General features: G+C 46.2%; 1 protein-coding gene across 3 annotated transcripts in view; it reads right to left on the reverse strand.

Annotated features, from left to right (window-relative positions):
- Positions 1 to 25,042, reverse strand: part of znrf3 (zinc and ring finger 3) — a 139,731-nt gene that overhangs the window by 37,395 nt on the left and 77,294 nt on the right. For all 3 annotated transcript variants that reach the window (XM_060907475.1, XM_060907476.1, XM_060907477.1), the window contains one exon: positions 8,109 to 8,231. In XM_060907475.1, the coding sequence (XP_060763458.1) occupies positions 8,109 to 8,231 (123 nt within the window). The remainder of the gene's footprint in view (positions 1 to 8,108; positions 8,232 to 25,042) is intronic.

Consider the following 25,042-nt stretch of genomic DNA (forward strand, 5'->3'; position numbering starts at 1 on the left):
ACACATATCCAAACACACCCCAACCAAACACACCATCCACACACATATCCAAACACACCCCAACCAAACACCCCAACCCCACACACATCCAAACACATCAACCCCACACACACCCAAACACACCCCAACCAAATACAACACCACACACACACACACACACACACACACACACACACACACACACACACACACACACACACACATCCAAACACACCAACCTCACACACAACCAAACACACAAACCTCACATACATCCAAACAGACCCCAACTAAACACGCATCCAAACACACCCCAACCAAACACCCCAACCCACACACATCCAAACACACCCAAGTCAAACACACAACCCCACACACATCTAAACACACCCCAACCTCACACACATCCAAACACACCCCAACCAAACACACCAACCCCACACACATCCAAACCAAATACACCCCCCCCACTCCCATACCATATCAATGCACTAACCCCACCAAATAAACCAACCCTGTATTCACCCGAACACAACACAACCTAATACATCAACCCCATATACTGTACCAGTCAAAAGTTTGTACACCCCTACTCTACTCATTCATAGGTTTTTCTGTATTTTCTACATTGTAGAACAACACTGAAGACATCAGGACTATGAAATAACATCTGGAACATATCTGGAATTATGTGGTAAACAAAAAAGTGTGGAAAAAAACAACATCTCAGCTCATCTCATTATCTCTAGCCGCTTTATCCTGTTCTACAGGGTCGCAGGCAAGCAACATATGTTTCATATTTTTGATTCTTCAAAGTACCCAGCGTTTCTCTTGATGACGCTTTACACACTATTGGCGTTATCTTAACCAGCTTCATGAGGGAGTCACCTGGAGTGCTTTTCAATTAACAGGTGTGTCTCGTCAAAAGTTAATTAGTGAACGAGTTTCTTGCCTTATTAATGCATTTGAAATCATCAAATAGTAAATAATAAAAATACTAAATAAATAAATAGCCCTATTCTACAACTGTAATAACCCATACAGTATTATGTCAAGAACTGAACAACTAAGTAAAGAGAAATTACATCCATCATCACTTTAAGACGTGAAGTGACTTTTAATTAATAAAAATTAAAAAAAATATTGAATTAGAACGTGTTCAAACTTTTGACTAGTACTGTCCATCCGAACACACACCTTCAAACCCCAAGTACACCAGTTATAGACTTAAAGTCTGCACAACACACACACCCACACCAATACACAGTGACAACTGCAAACCAATACACAAATTCCACACCACCTTACCATGCGTGCGCGCGCACACACACACACACACACACACACACACACACACACCTTAAACACGCCACATACAACTTCTGCTACGCACTCCAACGCTACACAAACCCACCAACACAATAGACCAACCCCACGCCACCTTTATATGTTCAGAGCTTGATCAATCCCACACACACACACACACACACATCCCACAGGTTCACAATCACTGGCTGCACGAATTCTTTCAGACGCCTGAACACACACAAAGCCAAAAACCCTCCACTGCCTCATTAATCCAACACACAGCTCCTTTAATTTTTAAAAATAAAATCCTAAAAGAATCTCCCACAGAAGAAAAAACACACAGTGTGAGCTTGGAGCGAGGGAAAAGAGGAGTGCCTCGTCCTGAATACAGTGGGCAGACGGAGGATAATTAAAGGGGCACACACACTCCGCCTTCATACCTCTCTAATCTAGTCTTCCCTTGAAGTGGCGCAGTGTGTGTTTGCGTTTGTGTGTGTCTATGTGCGATTATGTGAAGCTATATTTTGTGTGTGTGTGTGTGTGTGTGTATGAATAAGTGAAAGCCCCCATTTGTGTGTGTGTGTGTGTGTGTGTGTGTGTACGAATAAGTGAAAGCCCCCACTTTGTGTGTGTGTGTGTGTGTCCTTTGTAATGGGATCTGCGTTGAGGAGAGCTGCATTTCTCCCTGGACAAACAGAGCGGCAGGTTTAAACTCTGCCCGAGTTTTGCAGCTCTCTCTCTCTCTCTCTCTCTCTCTCTCTCACACACAGAGGAGATTAACAACCCCCTGCTTCTCTGTAAGGTGGAGGAAACGAGGCAAAGGGGGATAAAAACAACTTTGAAAACGACACGACCTGACATGGGCCAATATTAAACTTTCCATGTTATGATCATGGCCTGATGATTTTTATTTAATGTCTAAAATGACAAGATTCTGAACTGATCACAATAAACGTACTGCACCTTTAAAACCAGTACACTACATAAGGAATAAAACACTTGGTTACATGCTGTTATAGGAAAATAATCCACGCCATGGTGGTGTGATGTGGCACTTTAAGGCTCATTTATGCACAACGTTTAATACGTATACGGACGGAGCCTTCTGTTTGTCCTCTGCGAACATTTTGTCCAAATTTGTGCATGTTTTCTGAAAGCTAACAGATACCGATGAAACAGAGCAGTACCGCTGGAAACTGTTGGGGGGCAGTGTAGACAAAAGTTCAAATCCAGACACAGAAATTTAAAAAAATGGTGGCACTTAGTGGTGTAGTGGTTAGCACTGTCGCCTCACAGCAAGAAGGTTCTGGGTTCAAGCCCAACTGCCGGCAGGGCCTTTCTGTGTGGAGTTTGCATGTTCTCCCCGTGTCTGTGTGGGTTTCCTCCGGGTGCTCCGGTTTCCTCCACAGTCTAAAGACATGCAGGTTAATCGGTGGCTCTAAATTGACCGTAGGTGTGAATGTGAGTGTGAATGGTTGTTTGTCTCTGTGTCAGCCCTGCGATGATTTAGTGACTTGTCCAGGATGTACCCCGCCTCTCGCCCATAGTCAGCTGGGATAGATTCCAGCTCGCCTCCAACCCTGTAGAACAGGATAAGCAGCTACAGATAATGGATGGATGGATGGATGGTGGCACTTTTTGACGAGAGCTAATGTGATCTGGTAAGAAATTCTAAACATCTATATGATGTCCGCGACGCCGTCTCCGCTTTTGCTTCTTTCTAAACAGGTACGTTATTATGACTTCCTCCACCGTCGCCATGTTTGTTGTTGTCAGACACGTTTGACTCTGAGCTGCCCTCTAGTGGACGTATTGCTTAACATCGATGCAAACCTAAAGAACACAGTTTGAATCGGACATCATTTATTTACTTTCGTACATAAAGGTAGCATCAACGCGTCTTTACTGTTACCATGGTTACCAAAGCTGATTATATTCCTATAACTGCATCTCATGAAGTGTTTTATTTCTCTTATACCACAGCAGTGTTGCATTCCTTAATTCATTAAGCGACACTTCATACATTGAAAATGTTTATAGCGACATTGAACGTTGTTGAACTTTTATAAACAAGTTAGTTCCCTCATTCAACAGCCTTGGATTTTTTTTTTTTACAAAGCTCTGAAACTGGAGACTCTTTCCATCCTTCCATAAATGCTGTGCAAATGTTTCCTCACTGAACTTCAACATATCAATGGATTATACATTGTTAATTTGTTTATTATTCACCTTTGATTATGTAGATCATCCACTATATGAGTCCTCGTGAAAGTTGTTGCCATAGAAACGACAACGCACTAGAATGAGCATATGATTACAAACCTGCTGCTGTCGAAAGGAAAGAAAATCAATGTCTTCTGATTTGAGAATTGAACAGCGCTGTGATGGAAGCTGCTTTATTACTCCTCCTTACAGTCTTTATGTTCTTTGGAGGACAAGGAGAAGAAGAAAAATGTCGTGTTTCTCATTTGCACTTCTCCTTTTCTCAGTCATTCATCCTTCTGAGAAAGTTGAGCCTGCTCCTTGTTTCTGTCTTTTGTGTGTCTGTAACTTAGCCGTCTCTCTCTCTCTCTCTCTCTTTCTTTCTCTCTCTCTCTCTCTCTCTCTCACCAGGTGTGTGAACACTCACTTCCTCCACCTCCATCTCAAAACCCGTCTCACTCTCTCAACACAACACTGTAAATACCATAAGATTGTAAACCACGAGCAAGCTTTAGTCATTTATCGAGAGACCAAAACATTCATAAATCACCTAACTGATGACCAACATGGACCGACTGCATCATCATCATCATCATCATCATCAGTGAAGTCAGTGTTATTAACGCAGCTCTCATTCAGCTGCACAGTGCTCCAAAACCAGACCAATAAACTACTGAGGAAAAGATGAGTGAAAGTAAACATCAGCTCAACGCAGGACACAGGAATGAGAATAAACACTTTATTCTCAGACACAGCCTCACTATTCTGTTGCTTTTTTTTTTTAACTCTATTTTTTCCTTTAGTTCACCGCAGTATCCTAAACTCAGACCGTCACACTCGCAGGCTTGGCTCCGTGTTTGAAAAATGGCTGCTGGAGAAACTTCAAGACCTTCCAGCTCTTTGATTTCTGTTTCCTCCGCCAAATAATCGCCAACATTTTTTTCCCTTTTCAAAGCCTTTGAAGTAAAAGTGACTCTGTGACATTATCCAGGCCATTTAATATTCAACCATTACCTCTCTCTCTCTTTCTGTCTCTCTCTCTCTCTTTCCCCATCTCTCTCTCCCTCTCTATGTCTCTCCCCGTCTCTCTCTCTCTCTCTGTCTCTCTCTCTTTCCCCATCTCTCTCTCCCTCTCTATGTCTCTCCCCGTCTCTCTCGCTCTCTGTCTCTCTCTCTCCTCATCTCACTTTCTCTCTCCCCATCTCTCTCTCTCTCCCTGTCTCTCTCTCTCTTTCCCCATCTCTCTCTCCCTCTCTATATCTCTCCCCGTCTCTCTCTCTGTCTCTCTCCTCATCTCACTTTCTCTCTCCCCATCTCTCTCTCTCTCTTTCCCCATCTCTCTCTCTCTGTCTCTCTCACTCTTTCCCCATCTCTCTCTCTCTCCCACTGTCTGTCTCTCTCTCTCTCTTCCCCTGTCTGTCTGTCTGTCTCTCTCTCTCTCTCCATCTGTCTGTATCTCTTATCCCATCTCCCTTCCAGTCTCTCTCTCCCTCTCTATATCTCTCCCCATCTCTCTCTCTCTCCTCATCTCACTTTCTCTCTCCCCATCTCTCTCTCCCTGTCTCTCTCTCTCTTTCCCCACCTCTCTCTCTCAGTCTCTGTCTCTCTCACTCTTTCCCCATCTCTCTCTCTCCCACTGTCTGTCTCTCTCTCTATCTGTCTCTCTCTCCCCCTCTCTGTTTGTCTGTCTGTCTCTCTCTGTAACACTTGCCCCATCTCCCTTCCAGTCTCTCTCTCTCTCTCCCTGTCTGTCTGTCTCTCTCTCTCTCTCTCTCTCCATCTGTCTGTATCTCTTATCCCATCTCCCTTCCAGTCTCTCTCTCCCTCTCTATATCTCTCCCCATCTCTCTCTCTCTCCTCATCTCACTTTCTCTCTCCCCATCTCTCTCTCCCTGTCTCTCTCTCTCTTTCCCCACCTCTCTCTCTCAGTCTCTGTCTCTCTCACTCTTTCCCCATCTCTCTCTCTCCCACTGTCTGTCTCTCTCTCTATCTGTCTCTCTCTCCCCTCTCTGTTTGTCTGTCTGTCTCTCTCTGTAACACTTGCCCCATCTCCCTTCCAGTCTCTCTCTCTCTCTCCCTGTCTGTCTGTCTCTCTCTCTCTCTCCACATCTGTCTGTATCTCTTATCCCATCTCCCTTCCAGTCTCTCTCTCTCTCAATTGGCCCCCCATTGAACAGCGCCTTCATTCGGCTCGCTTTCCCAACACACACGCACACATGTTATGAGAGGCTTCCCAGTTGCCATGGCAACGGGCTCAGCAGGCTCCAAAACTGTGATTTCATAGCCACGAGGAGCCAATGTGAAGAGGCTCCGCCCACCGGTGACACGACCTTTGAACTCAGAGAAGGAAAATCTGCCGAGATAACATCAGCAGGTCGAAGAGAGCGCAAACATGAAAGCAGACCCCGGGAGAGCAGACCTCACACTCAGAGCCCCATCCTCACTTTAGAGTGTGTGTGTGTGTGTGTGTGTGTGTGTGTGTGTGTGTGAGAGAGAGCAAGCGCGAGAGAGAAGGATCATGTGCATGAATTACTGGTCCAAATAAAGTTCTTATTAAATCTGTGGAATGTACACACACGCACACGTACGTACACACACACACACAGACCGATACACAAGCAGTGAGTTGTACACGCAGACAGCAAGACAGCGAGACAGAGTGAGAGCAAGACAGATAGACACACGCACCGACGCATGGCCGTACAGTTTGAGTTCTCAGGCCTCTCTCTCAGACAGGAAGTTGAGGAAAATCCTGAACACACTCCAGTGAGCGTGGTGAGGTCGAGGTCAGGCCACACACCTGTGTGTGTGTGTGTGTGTGTGTGTGCGCACACGCATGTATGTATATCAGGTATGAGCAATGTGCCAATGGAAGAGGAAGCAGGGCCAGCCAGTGAGAGGAAGTCAAGGAATAAACTCTTCAGAAATGAACACAGCAGTTTCCTCTAATGAAGTGTTTTTGTGATCAGCCTCAACGGCAAAAGCTGGATCGTTCGAGTTCTGAACCCACAGCCGAGCATGCGTACGTGTGTGTTTAGAGTGTGTGTGTTTGAGAGTGTGTGTATGAGTATACACGTTGAGAATGAGAGAGCCATGAGTGCAGCTCCACACCCCAATCTGAGTGCTCTCTAAATTACAAACACCCAGCCTCGTTCTGTCGAACCGCTCGAGCCATAAATCAGCCCGACCCAGAATCCACTGAGGGGGAAAGAGGACGAGAGACTAAACAGGGGAGAGAGAGAGAGAGAGAGACAGAAAGAGAGAGACAGAGAGAGTGAGAGAGAGACAGAGAGAGAAACAGTGCGAGCAAGAGAGACAGAGAGAGAGACAGACAGAGACAGCAAGAGAGAGACAGAAAGAGAGAGAGAGAAACAGAGCAAGCAAGAGAGAGACAGAGAGAGAGAGAAAGAGCAAGCAAGAGAGAGACAGAGAGAGAGAGATAGAGAGAGCAAGAGAGAGACAGAAAGAGAGAGAGAAACAGAGTGAGCAAGAGAGAGACAGAGAGAGTGAGAGAGAGACAGAAAGAGAGAGAGAAACAGAGCAAGCAAGAGAGAGAGAAACAGAGCGAGCAAGAGAGAGACAGAGAGAGAGACAGACAGAGAGAGAGATAATGAGAGACAGACAGAGTGAGAGCGCGAGAGAGAGATATTCCATAACAGCTGCCTCTTCATTTCAATATTATAAAATCATGTGTTTCCGCTGCATTTAAGTGCCTGTGCGTGCTGCCCTGTTGAGAGGCAAGAATGACTGCATGTGCACGCACACACACACACACGTCACCATAGCAACATAAAACTTTCGAAAAATTCTTCCAGAACCTTCCAAAACATGCATCACTTCACCCCAGACACATTCAGCTCATCATCAGACTCCTCCGTCATCACACCATCACCATCTGTACAGAAACCGCTTCAGTGTAGCTGAATAATTCAGTACTAAATACATTCAGACATATTCTATTATCCAAATCTACTCTTAAATAAAACTCCGCCTTCAAAATGTAGGCCACGCCTCCTTCCCTGCCTCCAAACTATGCCTGAAGACAAAAGTGATTCAGCTTTGATTGGTTTTATCTGCGACATCATCTGTCTGTCTTTATACAGAACAGCACGTCATACAGAGTCGGAAACCACACGCACGTCTGGTCGAGACCCCGAGCACCTCGACCACAGGGGCGTGTCCGGAGGAGCAAACATGTCCGACAAGAAGATCGTAGCACAAGCCCGAGTGGTGCAACATAAAAAAGCGTTTGTCCTTGCAGTGTCCTGACGATGTCACAGTCCCACGTGGCCGGGAGTCTGAGAACGCAAAACTGTCCATGATCTATGGGTGGGCGGGGCTTACTCACTCTCCCCTGTCAATCACAGTGGCACCAGGCTGAGAAGATTGTGGCTAAAATTGTACAAAAAAAAGTGTTTATATTTCCAAGGAACTTTTCAGCCCAAAAGTTTTCAGACACGGGAAAGGAGGAAAGTGCAGTTTTGAAGTGTCTTCTTTGTTGCTGTAGCAACAAGAAAAATACACAGAGTCCTGGACCCTGTTGTGGAACTGATATAGTTCAAGAAATCACACACACAAAAAAAAAAAGTAGAAAAGGTGATGTGCATATAAACGCTTACCTTGCCGAGGACGGTGAGGCAGCTGGGGTCGAGCTCAGGCTGCTCCAGCTTGACCACGCCCACCCAGCCATACTCATACAGATCCTCCTCATCGTTATTATTACACAGACCCAGAGGATGCATCTGTAACACACACACACAGAAATATAAACACCAATGCCATCTCATACCGTAACACACCTACGTATAACAAACAGTAATACAAACGTTTGCCTGATTCCTTCCCTCACACACTCGTACTGGTGCGAAATCACCAACATCAGGGCGGTGTGACGAAACCGAGTTACTGTTACCATCTGCAAGTAGGTTATTTTCCTCTAACAGCACATCCCAAAGTGTTTTATTTCTCTTATACTACAGCAAGTTGCTAGCAACAACACACACACACACACACACACACACACACACAAACATGTTGTACTTTTTATCCACTTATAGTTACATTTCATGATTCAGGAACTGGTAGTTATTGAACAATTATTCCATGAAATCGAGTCGTACATGAGCTGATAGCCGACGAGGCGCATAGCACTGAGTTGTCTACAGTCCATGTGCGAGGAGATTGAGTGGAATAACTGTTTTATTCTATCCACATTCACTGGATTTTGAGAAACAGAGCATTTTTATTTTTTGCAAATTCGATAAATAACAAGAGTGCTCTGATACCCCTTTCCCACCAAATCAGTTCCAGGGCTGGTTCGGGGCCAGTGCTGGTGCTGGTTCACAACTCGTTCAACTTGCGAGCCAGCTGAGAACCAGTTTGCTTTTCCATAGCTCGCAGTGCTAAGCGGAGCCACGTCATTACGTCGCTGTATACGTCAGTTACGGCGCGACGTTTACATAAACCTTGGCGCGAATATCAAAGAAAAAACAACACGGAAGAAGCAGCAGCAGCAGCAACAACAACAACAATAATAATAATGGATGACTTCGCGTTTGTACAGCTGCTGCTTCTCGTCGCTTAAAAATGGCGATCTTTCGCGGTCTTGTTATTGTTGTTGGTCTTAACAACTCCGCCCCCCCGCTGACGTAAGCGGTTCTTTCCTCTGGCCCAGCAGAGAGTTGGTGCTAGCCTGGAACCGGTTTTTCTGGCCCCAGAGCCAGTTCTTTGTCAGTGGAAACAGAAAACCCAGTTCCAAACTAAGCACTGGCCCCGAACCAGCCCTGGAACTGCTTTGTCCACCAAAGGGGCATGAGGGCACAATATCCCCCGCTGGCAACTGTGCCATAACTCTGGTAAAATGCGACTGAATTGAACAAAATTACAATATGCGTATTACCGACATATAAAAAAGAATCCCGTCAAGTTTCATGAAATTCCTCCAAAAATTGTGAGAGGAGTTGATTTCAGAAGGCAAGTACACCTTCATGAAATTGTGAAAGTACAAGGTTGTTAATCAAGGCCTGTAACTCTGGTAAAATGTGACCAAACTGAACAAAATAACAAAATGCATATTACTGACATATAACAATGCCTTTTACCAAGTTTGGTGAAATTCATCCAAAAATTGTAAGAGGAGTTGAGTTCAGAAGGTGAGTACCCTTCCTGGGACAGACGGACATTGCCATGACATAATCCCCCTTCGGGCCTTTCATCCAGAGGGGGACAAAAACTTTATACAAAATGTCCGACAAAATCATTTCCGCTTAGAATGCAAACAAACCGGCGAAATGACGAGCAATTTGTGAAAAATGCGCTAATAATAATAATAATAATAATAATTCTTGAAAAATAAAAAAGATAAGTTCTTACCATCAAATACTTTTATTCAATATTTTATTGCTTTTTTTTGTATTTTGGGGTTTTTTTGTTTTTGAGTAGAGTTTTTATTTCGTCCACCATTTCGTTTTTCTCTACTCACAGTATATGAGCTGATATCCTAGTAGTAGAGTAGCCAATCAAAACACGCGATTGCTCATATCCAGTGAATGTGGATAGAATAAATCCTGTTATCTGTTATGTTAGAGCAGCTACAACGTAGACAAACTTGTGTTGCCAAGAAACGCTCAAATCCCTCTATCTTGGAAAGTTTTTTGCACTGCAAAAAATATGTTTTGAGAAAATATCTTTAATATGGATGAATTTATCTAAAATGTCTTATTAGTAGATTATTATAACTCAAATATAAGATTATTTCGCTTACTTTTCAGCACTTACTCATTTTGGGACTCAGACACAAACAGTCTCAGCATTTAAATCTGGGCTGAAAACATATCTGTTAATAGTTATGTTAAAACTATAATCAATTTCGTGGCTTCACAGTTGTACTTTATGACTCTATAGGACACTGTTATAGAAGTGAGTTATTTAAAATCACGTTGTCCAGATGAGGACAGGTTCCCTTTTGAGTCTGGTTCCTCTTGAGGTTTCTTCCTCGTGTCGTCTGAGGGAGTTTTTCCTCACCATCGTCGTAATCATCAGGGATAAATGAGGGATAAAATTAGCTCATGTTTAAAATCTTTAAATTTCTGTAAAGCTGCTTTGCGACTATGTCTGTTGTTAAAAGCGTGATACAAATAAACTTGACTTGACTTGATTTCAAGCTTTAAATTCTCTTATTCTATTGGCAAATAATTTTGCAGATTTTAAGCATTTAATTCTACAAAGAAGCAAAATTATCTGCCAATAGAAGAAGACAATTTAAAGCTTGAAATGAGTAAAAGAGTCTAAAAGTAAGTGAAATAATCTTATATTTGAGTTCTAATAATCTTATAAGAAATATTAGATTAATTCATTCATATGAAAGATATTTTCTCTAAACAAAATATCATTTTTTGCAGTGTGGGGGAAAAAACCCCTCAAGGCTACAGCTTTTCCTCTGACCATTACAAAGCACCGACGCTGGAGACTCCTTCCATAAATGTTATACAAACATCACCTGACCGAAAACTCTTACCAGAGAAACACCAACGTACAAGAGCGAGTGCATTAATATGAATAATCAACCTGCGATTTGCAGCTGCACTACTGTCTGAGGTGTTGCTGTAGAAAATGAAGCGCACCTGATTTCTGACCAATCAGAATCCAGAATACAACAGAGCTGTGGTATAAACTTCATACCATCGCTGTTACCACTGTGAGAGTTTATAACAAAAGGAATGTGTTTAGTGCATTAGCAATGAAATTAGATATTATTTTATTGAATACACGACCATAAGCTTTCCTTTCCACATCTGGATGAAAAGCGATTTTGATGTTAAAGAAGAACAACAGGGGATTTATACTTTGCTCACGTGCTGTGCCTCGATGTTAATTAGAAAAACAAAACCTGCGAACAAACAGATGAAGAGTTTGGTTCCAAAACGCTATATATCCAATTCCACTGTTTCGAGAAAAATCACTTTTTCTGATTACAGGAAGTGATAAAAGGAAAATCCTGTTTTAATGTCATGGTCCTACCTGTGGGCTTCTCTCTTCAGCTGCAGTTCTCCCAAGCCTCAGTGTCAGATCGTCTGCAACTTCCAGCGTGATCACCTGCTCTGTGTTCCTACTACTCTGACTCCTGACGATATTCTGTCCCGTCTGACTCTGTCTGCTCTCCAGCCCCGGGTAACCTGATCTGCCTTCTGTCCTGTCGACTCTGCCTCTTGCCTGCCTCTCCTGTACCTTCGCCTGATCTCCAGCTTGCTGAGGGGCTACTGCTGGGAGACTGCCTGTAACCCAAGTGCTGTTAGCCTACAGCCACACCTCTTTGACTACGCCTGCTCTTGTCTGATCTCAGAAGCTAAGCAGGGTCGGGCCTGGTCAGTACTTGGATGGGAGATCTCAGATGTCACCACCATGCTCCCACCAGCCATCCTGGCCTCTCAGTCCTGCAGCCACTGAACTTCACACACATTCTCCCAACTCCCTTTTCCCCTGTTATTAATAAACTGTGGTTTGAGTGCATTTGATCTCCTCTCCTGTCTGGTCCTTGACAGAACGATCTGACCAAGACATGGAGTCAGCGCCTCTGCCCTAGACCGGCTGCAGCGCACCAAAGGGGATGTCTGCTGACGTTGCAGCCCTGATCCAGCTTGAGCAACAGCAACAATGACTGGACCTAGCACCCCCTGCTCCTCCGAGTCAACCATCGTTGCACCAGTCCCTGTCATACCTGCTGCTGACTGGCCAGCTCCGGGAGGTACTCCTGCTGCACTCGATGCCCTGGAACCCAAGGTTGGCAGTCCGGAGCATTTTGACAGTGACCCCTCCCAAGTCTGTGCTTTCCTGACCAGCTGCCGGTTGCTGTTCGACCTGCAGCCCAGAACCTTCGCAGCGAAGGTGGCCTTCGTCATCACTCGTCTGACTGGCCGCGCCCGCCTGTGGGGGACTGCTGAGTATGAACGCTGGACACCGGCGTGTGCCTCCTTCTCCCTGTTTGCAGTGGAGATGATTAAGGTCTTCGACCTGGGCTCGTCGGCGGTAGAGGCATCCGGAGGACTGATGAGTATTCGCCAAGGCAGATGAACAGTGGCTGACTACTCGATCGATTTCTGGACCTTGGCCCAGCGCAGCAAGTGGAACATGCACGCGCTGGTGGAAGCCTTTCTGCACAGCCTGGCCGACTACATGAAGGACGAATTGGTCTCGTACGAACAACCGTTGACACTCGATGAGGCCATCGCCCTGGCCGTCCGCATTGACCGCCGGGTCCAGACCCGTCGACGAGAGAGGGCCCGCCAGACTCAGTCAGTCATCAGCGCACGGAGAAGCCCGAGCTCACCGGACATAGGAGGGGCCCGGCTGAGCTCAATGATCATCCAATCCTCCACCAGCCAGAAACCTATGCTCCAAGTTTGCCTTCGTCTGTCAGATTCCACCTACACCCTGGCCGCCCTGGTTGACTCTGGCGCCGAGGCTAACATCATGGACACCGAGCTTGCGCGCCAGTTGGGTCTGCAAAGCCATCGCTTATCCTCTCCCGTTCCAGCCAGGGCGCTGGATGGCCATCTCCTTGGGACCGTCACCCGCCTCACTACCTCTGTCCCGATGACTCTGTCAGGCAACCACCACGAAATCATCCAGTTTCACCTGCTCCGTTCCCCCGGCCAACCTCTCATCCTGGGCTATCCATGGCTCCACCAGCACAGTCCTCACCTCGACTGGGCCACTGGAGCGATAAGAGAATGGGGCAAGGACTGCCACTGGACCTGCTTACGAGCCTCCACTCTAACCCCTCGTACTCCACCTGCCAGCTCTGCCCCCGACCTCACTAATGTCCCAGTGTGTTATCACAGCCTTCGGGAGGTATTCAGCAAAGCCAAGGCCACTTCCTTGCCTCCTCACCGGCCCTACGACTGCGCCATTGATCTCCTCCCAGGCACTGCACCACCCAAGGGCCGTCTCTACTCTCTGTCCGCCGCGAAAAGGAAGGTGATGGAGGCCTACATCAGTGACTCTCTGGCTGCCGGCCTCATCTGTCCATCCTCTTCTCCCGCCGGCGCTAGGTTCTTCTTCATGGGAAAGAAGGATGGATCCCTGCGCCCCTGCATCGATTACAGGGGTCTCAACGACATCACCGTCAAGAACCGATACCCTCTCCCACTGCTTACCTCCGCCTTCGAGCTGCTCCAGGGAGCCACGATCTTCACCAAACTCGATCTCCGGAATGCCTACCACCTGGTTCGGATAAGGGAGGGAGACGAGTGGAAGACCGCGTTCAACACCCCCACCGGTCACTATGAATACCGGGTGATGCCGTTTGGCCTTACCAACGCGCCAGCGGTATTCCAGGCTCTGGTGAATGATGTCCTGCGAGATATGTTGAACAAGTTCGTGTTCGTTTTCCTCGACGACATCCTGATCTTCTCAAAAACCCTGTCCGAACACACCCAGCATGTCCAGCAAGTGCTCCGTCGTCTCCTTGAAAACTCCCTCTCCGTCAAGGCAGAGAAGTGTGAGTTTCACGCCAAGTCTGTGGTGTTCCTGGGGTACATCATGGCAGAGGGGAGCATCCAGATGGACCCTGCCAAAGTCTCAGCAGTGACTTCATGGCCAGTACCAGAGAGCAGCAAGAAGCTTCAGCAGTTCCTGGGCTTCGCTAATTTCTACAGGAAATTCATTCGTAATTACAGCACCTTTGCGTCACCCCTCACCGCCTTGACCAGCACCAAACAGCCCTTCACCTGGACTCCGGCTGCCAACGAAGCCTTTGCCACCCTCAAGGCTCGGTTCACCACTGCTCCCGTCCTCCAGATGCCAGATGTGGAGCGGCAATTCATCATTGAGGTGGACGCCTCGGATGTGGGAGTTGGGGCAGTGCTCTCACAGAGGTCAGCGGATGACAACAAACTCCACCCCTGTGCGTTCTTCTCCTGCCGGCTATCGCCGGCCGAACGCAATTACGACATAGGCAACCGGGAACTGCTGGTGGTCAAGTTCGCCCTGGAGGAATGGCGTCACTGGCTGGAGGGGTGCGTAGTCTCATTCCTGGTCTGGACAGACCATAAGAATCTGGAATACATCCGCACCGCCAAACGACTCCACCCCAGACAGGCCCGCTGGGCTCTCTTTTTCACCAGATTCAATTTCACCCTTTCATACCAGCCCGGATCTCGCAACACCAAGCCTGACGCACTCTCCCGCCAGTTCCAGAAGGATGATGCCTCCTCCAAGGATCCGGCTCCCATCCTACCTGACCCCTGTATCGTTGCTGCTCTGACCTGGGACATCGAAGAACGAGTGCGGGAAGCCCTCCGTGACCAACCCAGCCCCAGTGCATGCCCTGCAAGTCGCCTCTTTGTTCCTGAAGACCTGCGATCCCAGGTTATACAATGGGGACATGACTCCCGTCTAGCCTGCCACCCTGGTTCCACTCGCACCTACCACCTGCTCGCCCAACGGTTCTGGTGGCCGTCTATGAGCAGGGATGTGCGAGACTTCGTCTGAGCCTGCCCTACCTGTAATCAGAATAAATCCTCCAGCCGGCCTCCTGCCGGTTTGCTCCAGCCTCTGCCCGTGCCTATGCGACCCTGGTCCCACATTTCCCTGGATTTTGTTACGGGTCTGCCCCCTTCTAACGGGATGACTGTCATACTCACCATCGTGGACCGTTTTAGCAAGATGACACACTTTGTTCCCCTCCCAAAACTACTGTCGGCCAAAGAGACCACCCAGATTGTCCTGCAGCAGGTCTTTCACATCCATGGGCTGCCCAGGGACATCGTTTCGGACCGGGGGCCGCAATTCACCTCCTCTTTCTGGAAGGAATTCTGTCACCTGCTCGGGGCCACCGCCAGCCTCACCTCCGGATTCCGACCCCAGTCCAACAGCCAGTCTGAGCGGACTAACCAGGAGTTGGAGAAGGCACTTCGGTGCATGGCGTCACGCAACCCTAGGGCCTGGTGTGAGCACCTGCTGTGGGTGGAATACTCTCACAACTCCCTCACCAGCTCAGCCACTGTACTGTCCCCATTCCACTGCGTGTATGGCTACCAACCACCCCTGTTCCCCAGCCAGGAGGGAGAGGTCACCTGCCCGTCTGCCCTCACCTATGCACGCCGATGCCGCCACACCTGGTCTCAAGCCAGCGCTGCACTCCTCAAGTCAGTCACCAGCTACTCCATTGGAGCCAACCGGCAGAGGACGCCTGCGCCCACCTACCAGGTGGGCCAGAAGGTGTGGTTGTCAGCCAAGGACCTGCCCCTCCAGATGGAGTCTCGTAAGCTGGCACCTCGGTTCGTTGGACCATTTCCGATCCAGAGGATAATCAGCCAGTCTGCTGTCCGGCTCCGACTGCCCAAGTCTATGAGAGTGCACCCCACCTTCCACGTCTCAAAGATTAAGCCAGTGCACGAGAGCCCGCTGGTCCCAGCTGCACCTTCTCCTCCTCTTCCTCGTCTCATCGATGGTGGCCCGGTCTACTCTGTCCGGCGACTGCTGAAGTCACGGCGCAGGGGCAGGGGCCTCCAATACCTGGTGGATTGGGAGGGCTATGGTCCTGAGGAGAGGATGTGGGTTCCTGCTGGGAAAATTCTAGACCGTACCCTCATCAGCACCTTTCATCGCCTGCATCCGGACCAGCCAGCCAACCGGAGGGGTCGACCAAGGGGTCCTTGTCGGAATGACGATGCGCCAACCGCTACTGTCCCCGAGTCCGATTCTGAACCAGATCCTGAGGCCTTGGACACTGACCGGTCAGAGGAATTCTGACCCTCCAACGGGATTCCCCCTCCTCCCGCCCATCTTGGTGGATCTGTGGCAAGGGACTTCTGGAGCCGTCCCTTGAGGGGGGGGGGGGGGGGGTTCTGTCATGGTCCTACCTGTGGGCTTCTCTCTTCAGCTGCAGTTCTCCCAAGCCTCAGTGTCAGATCGTCTGCAACTTCCAGCGTGATCACCGGCTCTGTGTTCCTACTACTCTGACTCCTGACGATATTCTGTCCCGTCTGACTCTGTCTGCTCTCCAGCCCCGGTAACCTGATCTGCCTTCTGTCCTGTCGACTCTGCCTCTTGCCTGCCTCTCCTGTACCTTCGCCTGATCTCCAGCTTGCTGAGGGACTACTGCTGGGAGACTGCCTGTAACCCAAGTGCCGTCAGCCTACAACCACACATCTCTGACTATGCCTGATCTCGTCTGATCTCAGAAGCTAAGCAGAGTCGGGCCTGCTCAGTACTTGGATGGGAGACCTCAGATGTCACCATCATGCTCCCTCTGGCCTCTCAGTCCTCCAGCCACTGAACTTCACACACATTCTCCCAACTCCCTTTTCCCCTGTTATTAATAAACTGTGGTTCGAGTGCATTTGATCTCCTCTCCTGTCTGGTCCTTAATATTTAAAATTTATTGACTAACTCCTTAATGATAATAAACTTCAAAAATGAAATCCAGAACTAATTAGCAGCATTTAATTGAACCAAATAAAACATTTTTTGTCAAGTCGCTACATATCCACGCCACGGCATTTTCCCCCAAAATGCTACTTATCCCTTTCTATTTAAAGTGCATTTAACCGTGTTCTTTCAAGAGAGATTATTTTATTTTATAGATTTTTTTTTAGATTATTTTATCGAAATAATTCAACGTGAAATTGTCCAGTAAATGCGAGAACTGCCAAAGTGATTCCCTACTTCATGGGCGCAGCCATCTTAGAAGACTTCACACCAATGGCGGCCTTTGATTAGCCAAATGGATATGTCTGGTTTTGAGAAAAAAAAAAATCAGTGATGGCGCTTGTTGCATTTTGGAATGAAAGGCCGTAATGCAGTGTGTAAATCAATAGCAAATATCGTGTTTTGGCAAAAACTGAATACGGTACGAGTAAGATATGATAATTGCTGATGGTTTGGTTGCGGGAGTTTCAATTTTTCAAATTTGGTGTTTATCGCGGTTTGGAACCAAAAATTCTTCATATGTTCATGAACATCTCATTATCTCTAGCCGCTTTATCCTTCTACAGGGTCGCAGGCAAGCTGGAGCCTATCCCAGCTGACTACGGGCGAAAGGCGGGGTACACCCTGGACAAGTCGCCAGGTCATCACAGGGCTGACACATAGACACAGACAACCATTCACACTCACATTCACACCTACGGTCAATTTAGAGTCACCAGTTAACCTAACCTGCATGTCTTTGGACTGTGGGGGAAACCGGAGCACCCGGAGGAAACCCACGCGGACACGGGGAGAACATGCAAACTCCACACAGAAAGGCCCTCGCCGGCCACGGGGCTCAAACCCGGACCTTCTTGCTGTGAGGCGACAGCGCTAACTACTACACCACCGTGCCGCCTGTTCATGAACAGTTTGCATTAATTATCTTGTTAGGTAAAGCACTCTCACTTCTTTTCCTGGCAAATCATCTTGAATAACAACTGGAAAATGTTTAGATGACTGCAAAGCGTTTGTTGTGCCGAAGCTGCTCAGTCAGCTCTTTTGTGACGAAAAACTTTTGAGATAAAATGTACGAGTTCTCCTTGGTCGTTTCGCTTAGCCTTTTATTTGAATTTTTCCATCAGACACTTTCATGCAGGTCTGCGATTCAAATGGCAGCTCTTGCTATTTGAATAACACACACTTTCAAAATCACGATCGTTCCTCCCCAATGGCTGCACACACATAAACTCGGGTAACTCCACCAGCTTGGATCAAAGCGAAGCCGCGCTGCAGGTGCTGATAGAAACGACTCGATGTTGGAGGGGAAGAAGTAGGCTAAAGATTATTCGCTATTTACATAACCGCTGAAAGAGGTCACACTTGGAGCGGCGCGCTTTACGGCTTTGTAATTCTTATCACCACAATATCAAACACGCGATTGCTTTACTCAATAACACTATAAACCTGAGCAAGGGAACATTTTCAGGCTTTAAAAAGTTGCACAAATGGGTTGGGTTAATGCATGTAGTCTTCTGAACACACACACACACACACACACACCTGTGAAGACACCTGAAGGACTTTAACTGCTTTTACATGGGAACAAGTTGCCTCGGTCTAAACACAATTTGTTCCGGGACATTCTGACACCGCTGGATGCAACTTGTTCCACAACATCTTGTTCCAGGTGCAACTTGTTCCCGCTTACCATCTAAACACAATCTGTGGTCAGTAGGAGGGCTTTCACCTGCGCTGTAGCGTTCATCCGGGTCATTTATCATCCAGCCCAGACCGCTTCACAGCAAATTCACTGCTCAGTTCTCCTCCAGTGCTTTTCCTTGTCAAACTTCTCCGCCTTTAAAGCTATACCGTTTTTCAGATTTTTCAAATTTAGATCATAAAAAGAATTTTCCCCGACACCTAATTATTTTTGTTTAGTGGACCCAAAGCTACTGAATTCGAATCACAGACTTCCAATTTTATGAGTTTTTTTTAAAAACAGAACAATTAATGAATTTATCTCCACGTGGCCCTAAATTCTCTGGTATTTTTTCCTGCTTCACCATGACCCAATACAAGATACTACATCATTCATGACATGGTGGGCTTTCCCCGTTCGCGCAAGGCATTGTGGGATACAAACTTGAAACAGGAGAGAAAAATGGAGGACGTGAGTGTGCGAATGAAACGTGAAAGAGCGACTACAGTAACGGAAAGAAAGCGAGAAGAAAAGACGTTATGTTATATACGAAGGAAAGGAAACGCAGGACCAAATTAATAAATATCGGTGCTCAGCGAGCACCTCGGTGTGATCAGCTGTTCGTTTAGCGACAGAATGATGGAACTGTCAATGCATGGGCAAAGGGAAACCTGTACATGCGCACACACACACACGGACTTCCTCTGTCTGCTTGACTGCGCGAAGCGAGCGATTTCATGCACGTTATTTGCTTTAATCCCCTCAAATTAAATAACTTCCCAGCCACAGAGTGGCCTGATATTTTGTGAGATATTACAGAAATAAACAGATATCACAATGACCACATTTCAGAGGGAACTAAATTTCACTGATTTTATGAAATCGAAAGGCCGTCTCACTTTAATTTATTTACACAGAGATGAAAGTGTGAGTGAAAATGCAACAGATGGAGCTCATGATAAAGATAAAGCAAATGTCAAAGTGTGACTGTAATGATGCACAGTTAAACAGTGATGTTGTGAATAATAGTGCATGAAGTGATTTGTGTTCAGACATCAGTGTTGATTCTGGATTCCACATGAACCAGTGAAATGGTGAGAATGAAGACCAGGAAAGCAGGCTGTCATTTCTCTCTCTCTCTCTCTCTCTCTCCCCCCATCTGTCCTTCTCTCTCTGTCCCCCTCTCTCTCTCTCTCTGTCCCCCCCTCTGTCTGTCTCTCTCTCTCTCTCTGTCCCTCTGTCTCTATCTCTGTCCACCTCTCTTTCTCTCTCTCTCTGTCCCTTTCTCTCTCTCTCTGTCCACCTCTCTCTGTCCCTTTCTCTCTCTCTCTCTCTGTCCACCTCTCTCTGTCCCTTTCTCTCTCTCTGTCCACCTCTCTCTGTCCCTTTCTCTCTCTCTCTCTCTCTCTCTGTCCACCTCTCTCTGTCCCTTTCTCTCTCTCTCTCTGTCCACCTCTCTCTGTCCCTTTCTCTCTCTCTGTCCACCTCTCTCTGTCCCTTTCTCTCTCTCTGTCCACCTCTCTCTGTCCCTTTCTCTCTCTCTCTCTCTGTCCACCTCTCTCTGTCCCTTTCTCTCTCTCTCTCTGTCCACCTCTCTCTGTCCCTTTCTCTCTCTCTCTCTGTCCACCTCTCTCTGTCCCTTTCTCTCTCTCTGTCCACCTCTCTCTGTCCCTTTCTCTCTCTCTCTGTCCACCTCTCTCTGTCCCTTTCTCTCTCTCTGTCCACCTCTCTGTGTCCCTTTCTCTCTCTCTTTCTCTGTGTGCCTCTCTCTCTGTCTCTCTCTGTCTGTCCCTCTCTCTCTCTCTCACACACACACACGTCCCAGTGAGTTTCCCCTGGAGGCCCCATGAGAGTCTGAATGCTGCACTGCCTCACCCAGAATCCCCCTCTTTCTCTCACTCTCCCTAATCCATCTCTTTCTCTCCTTTCTCCACCGCCGCTAGAGGTGTCCCTCATCTCCCTCCCTCCCTCCATCCCTCCCTCCCCACCACCCGGTCTCATTCCAAACCCTAAGGGGGAGAAGCGGTGTTTCACATGTGGATCTTCTTACACAGTCGGAGCGGTGTGTATCGAGTCCTGCGCAGTCGTCCACCAGCGAAAACTCAGCGCCACAGGACTCGGACTCCTTCTCAATAGAGCCAGTGATGCACATTTACAGAGCTTAGCATGGGATATGGACAAGCGCCAAATGCCTGAGCATAACACCCAACCATCCCACCTCAAAACACACACACACACACACACACACACACACACACACACACACACACACACACACACAGGTGCCATGTTCACTATACTCAAGAAAATACATGTGAAAATGTTTAAAGGGGCAAAGTTTGGAATCAAAACCCTACATACACACACACACACACACACACACTCAACTCAGTCACTAACACAAATCACAGGGCCTTTGATCATCCAACAACAGCTACTTCAGCCCCCTCACTACTATCGCCCCTGGTTACATAGCTGCCCCCCTCCCTCCCACACACACACACACACACACACACACACACACACACACACACACACACACACACACACACACACACTTCAATAGCTCCCCATGCTTTTTTGGTGTGTGGCATGGCATGCTGTGCTGGCTGCCTTTGAAAAGGGCTCGTCAGAGTTTTAGAGAGATTCAAAGCAGCCTCTGTGTGTGTGTGTGTGTGTGTGTGTGTGTGTGTGTGTGTGTGTGTGTGTGTGTGTGTGTCCTTTCTGCAGTCCATGAGAAATGAGAAACATCAGATGAGGTAGATTAGACTTCAACAACAACAACAACAACGCAGTCACAACTCTGTTGAACATCACACACACTAAACCTCGAGCTCGGCGATACGACGATGTAATAAATCATCGTGATATGATATCATGATAAATTACAGCACAAGACGATACGATGTGTCTTTTTATCTTATTATTCAAGTTTTCTTTTGCATTACTACAAACTGACCAGAAGCAGCTGATTGTGTTGAAATTTTGTATTTTTAAAATGAGAAAACACTTTTTTTCAGATTAAAAAAAAAATCTTTCCATTTTTTTAATGTTACACTTATATTGCTATGAATTTCTTCACAAGTGGTTCAGACTGTGTAGACTGTGCTTATCACATAAACACACAAGAGTTACATCATAACACTATTCACCATCACTACTATTACACTTTTACACTATCGATAGTCCAGCTACAAATCAAAGAGATATAAAATCAGGCCAACACACACACACGTCACAAACAGGCAGGCAGGTCAAAGAACTCGTGTCCAAAACTCTGGAGGGTTTCGATTTAAAACATTTCAAATATAACATGTTCAAACAACAAAAAAATAGATAAAAGTTAGACATTTTTAGATTTAAAAATCATGAAATGAATCGTTATAAAGTGGTGAATTTCAGGGACTGGTGCGAGCGTTCCATCTGAGACGAGCCGAATGTGTTCTTCTGTTTCCTGTTGCATGCTGAAATGCTTTTCTGCTCACCACGGTTGTAAAGAGTGATTATATGAGTTACTATATCCTTCCTGGCAAAAAAAAAAAAGCTCGAACCACCTTGAATCTGTCCATTTTCCTCTGACCTCTCTTATCAACAAGGCGTTTGTTTCCACCCACAGAACTGTCGCTCACTCAACTTAATGTTTTTTGTTTTTCGCACCATTCTGTGGAGAGACTGTTGTGTGTGAAAACCCCAGGAAGGAGATCAGCAGTTTCTGAAATACTCAAACCAAAAATACTCATCTGGCTCAAACCAACACCCATACCACAGTGAAAGAACGTCACGCAAAAATTGAGATCACAATTTTTCCCGTTCTGATGTTTGAACATTGTGAACATTAACTGAAGCTCTTGATTTGTATCTGTGTGATTTGATGCATCGTGCTGCTGACGAGGGATCGGCTGATTAGAGAACTGCATCAAACAGAACAGCAGGTGGATGTAGGGGTGAGGGGTGTCCCTAATAAAGTGGCTGGTGAGTGTATATTTTCCTCTAAAATATTCCTACTAATAATGAGTCCTTACTTCACACACATACACACACATCCTAGTCTTAACGATGATATTAAATTCCTTAATTAACAACGTGTTTACCTGTGGGGGGAAAAAGTCGATCTCTAATCCTCGGCTAATAACCAGGTCTTGACGGAATGATTAATGTGCCATTTGCATTTGTAAAGTGTCTAAAGGGACGTTGGTATGTTAGCGTGCTGCATTCCTCAGTGAAGGAGTGTACAAATCAAGCCAAACATCCCGGTGATTGATGGGTATTTCAGGTTTTCTGATTAAAAGGAAGACGCAGGACAGAGTGCACAGTCGGACCTGGTCGGATCTTCAATCGTTGGAGATATCAGTGTATCATGTGTCTAACAATCAGGACATATCTGGGACAAACGATAGCAAAAAAACCTACTGATCCATTCTGGCATTTGCAAAACACTTACCGCAAGATCAAAGCCCTTTTTTTTTTGTCTCTGAGACAAGGCATCATGAAAAGCGTGCCTTGCGCGTGCACTTTTAAAAGTTACCAAAGAGAACCACTTTTCACCAAGGCGAACACTTACACGACTACATCGTGTAACCACGGTCTTGTGAACCTGGTGGTGGTTTTGCATGCTTGTGTGGACTGTGTGAGATTGTGCATAGTGGCTGGGTTCCAGTAACAGAGGGCACACAGCGAGCAGCCTCAGGAATGGCATTTAGGTCGGGGCTGGTATCAATTTCAGCCACAACAATCAGGCAGCACAGTTCGCCGCAGGCTCCGGGACGCTATTGAGCACGTCGCCATCCATCCTCCCCCCCCACGCTGAAACCACAGCCACAATAATCCACCGCAAAACCAGCCGAAATGTCCGAATCTATTCGCACGAACCGTTTCTTTCATTCGACATGAAAAAAGTACAATACTGTCGTCAAATTATATTCATCAAACAAGTCGACAACAACATGTGGACGAGTGGACTAAAGACTTCAGTATGAAGGGTTAACACCTGCTTGGGGCATGTTGATGGAGGAAAATCATCAGTGATGCGATGAAGCAGAGGTTCTTCTACAGTCCTGGATTTTTATTTTTATAGAATGACAAATGCTGTGTCCGAGATCGTTCCCTACTCACTATATAGTGAGGACGCCATTTTGTAGTGCTGTCCGGAACCTTAGTGAGGATTATTTACACCCTATATAGTGCACTCAAAGTATCCCACAATGCATCACGAAAAGTAGTGTACAACCGATGGTCACTAACCAAAGCAATATATCCCATCATGCATTGCGGTCGCACTGAAAGAAACCAAATTAAAAGTCTCAAATTTGATTTAATAAAAGTCAGCGGCAAAGAAGAAAGAAAGTATTCAGCCTTGATTTAAAAGAACTGAAAGCTGCAGGGACTTTGTATTGATTAATGTGGGAAATGCGTTCAGTATAATATGTATATATGTATATTATTTTGAAAACCACCAGCCGACTGATCTGGCACGTTTTAATTGTGCAACAGTAATGATGTAAATCCCAGTGCGACGGACTAGTGTCCGAAAACGTTTTTTCATTTTACCAATGAGCTCACTGTATAGTCCTCTATATAGTAATTCCCTATATAGGGAGTAGGGAGTAGTGAACGAGTGAGCGATTTCGGACACAGGGAACGTGTTTTATTCCTCTTACATCACAGCATTTCGCCAAGGATTACCATTTTTATTTATTTTTTTTTTTTGAAGTGACACATCGTAAATTTTATCTGTTTATAGCTACAAACCCATGAATCAAGTTAGTTGAGCTCCTCTTATTACACGCTCTAAACAGCTATTTAACGAAATCCAGCTGTTCCACAAAAAACAGTTATTCCATGAAATCGAGTCGTACATGAGTTGATAGCCAACGAGGCACGTAGCACCGAGATTGAGTGGAATAACTGTTTTATTCTATCCATATTCACTGGATTCTGAGAAACGGAGCATTTTCATTTTTACTATTTTGCAAATTCGATCAATAAAAACTTTATACAAAACGTCCGACAAAATCATTTCCGCTTAGAATGTAAACAAACCGGCGCAATGACAGGAGCAATTTGTGAAAAATGCTATAATAATAATAATTATTGAACAAACAAAAAGAAGATACGCTCATCATCAAATACTTTCATTCAATATTTTGTTGCTTTTTTATGTTTTGGGGTTTTGTTTTCAAGTAAAGTTTTTATTTCATCCTCAGTTGCTTCAGCAAAACACTCTGCCATTTTCTTCTTCTTCTTTCAGATTTTTTTTGGTGGTTGGCAAACCAACTTAAAGGTGCATTACTGCCACCGACTGGGCTGGAGTGTAGAACAGGAGATATTGGGGGAAAACAAAACAAAAAATATATTATTTTAGATCATTTGGTTTCTTTTAAATACTTGATAACAAATTGATATCTGACCTGATGCGCGCTGCCATTTTGTTTTTCTCTACTC

Source organism: Neoarius graeffei, chromosome 24 (assembly GCF_027579695.1).
Source record: "Neoarius graeffei isolate fNeoGra1 chromosome 24, fNeoGra1.pri, whole genome shotgun sequence".
In the NCBI taxonomy this organism is placed as follows: domain Eukaryota; kingdom Metazoa; phylum Chordata; class Actinopteri; order Siluriformes; family Ariidae; genus Neoarius; species Neoarius graeffei.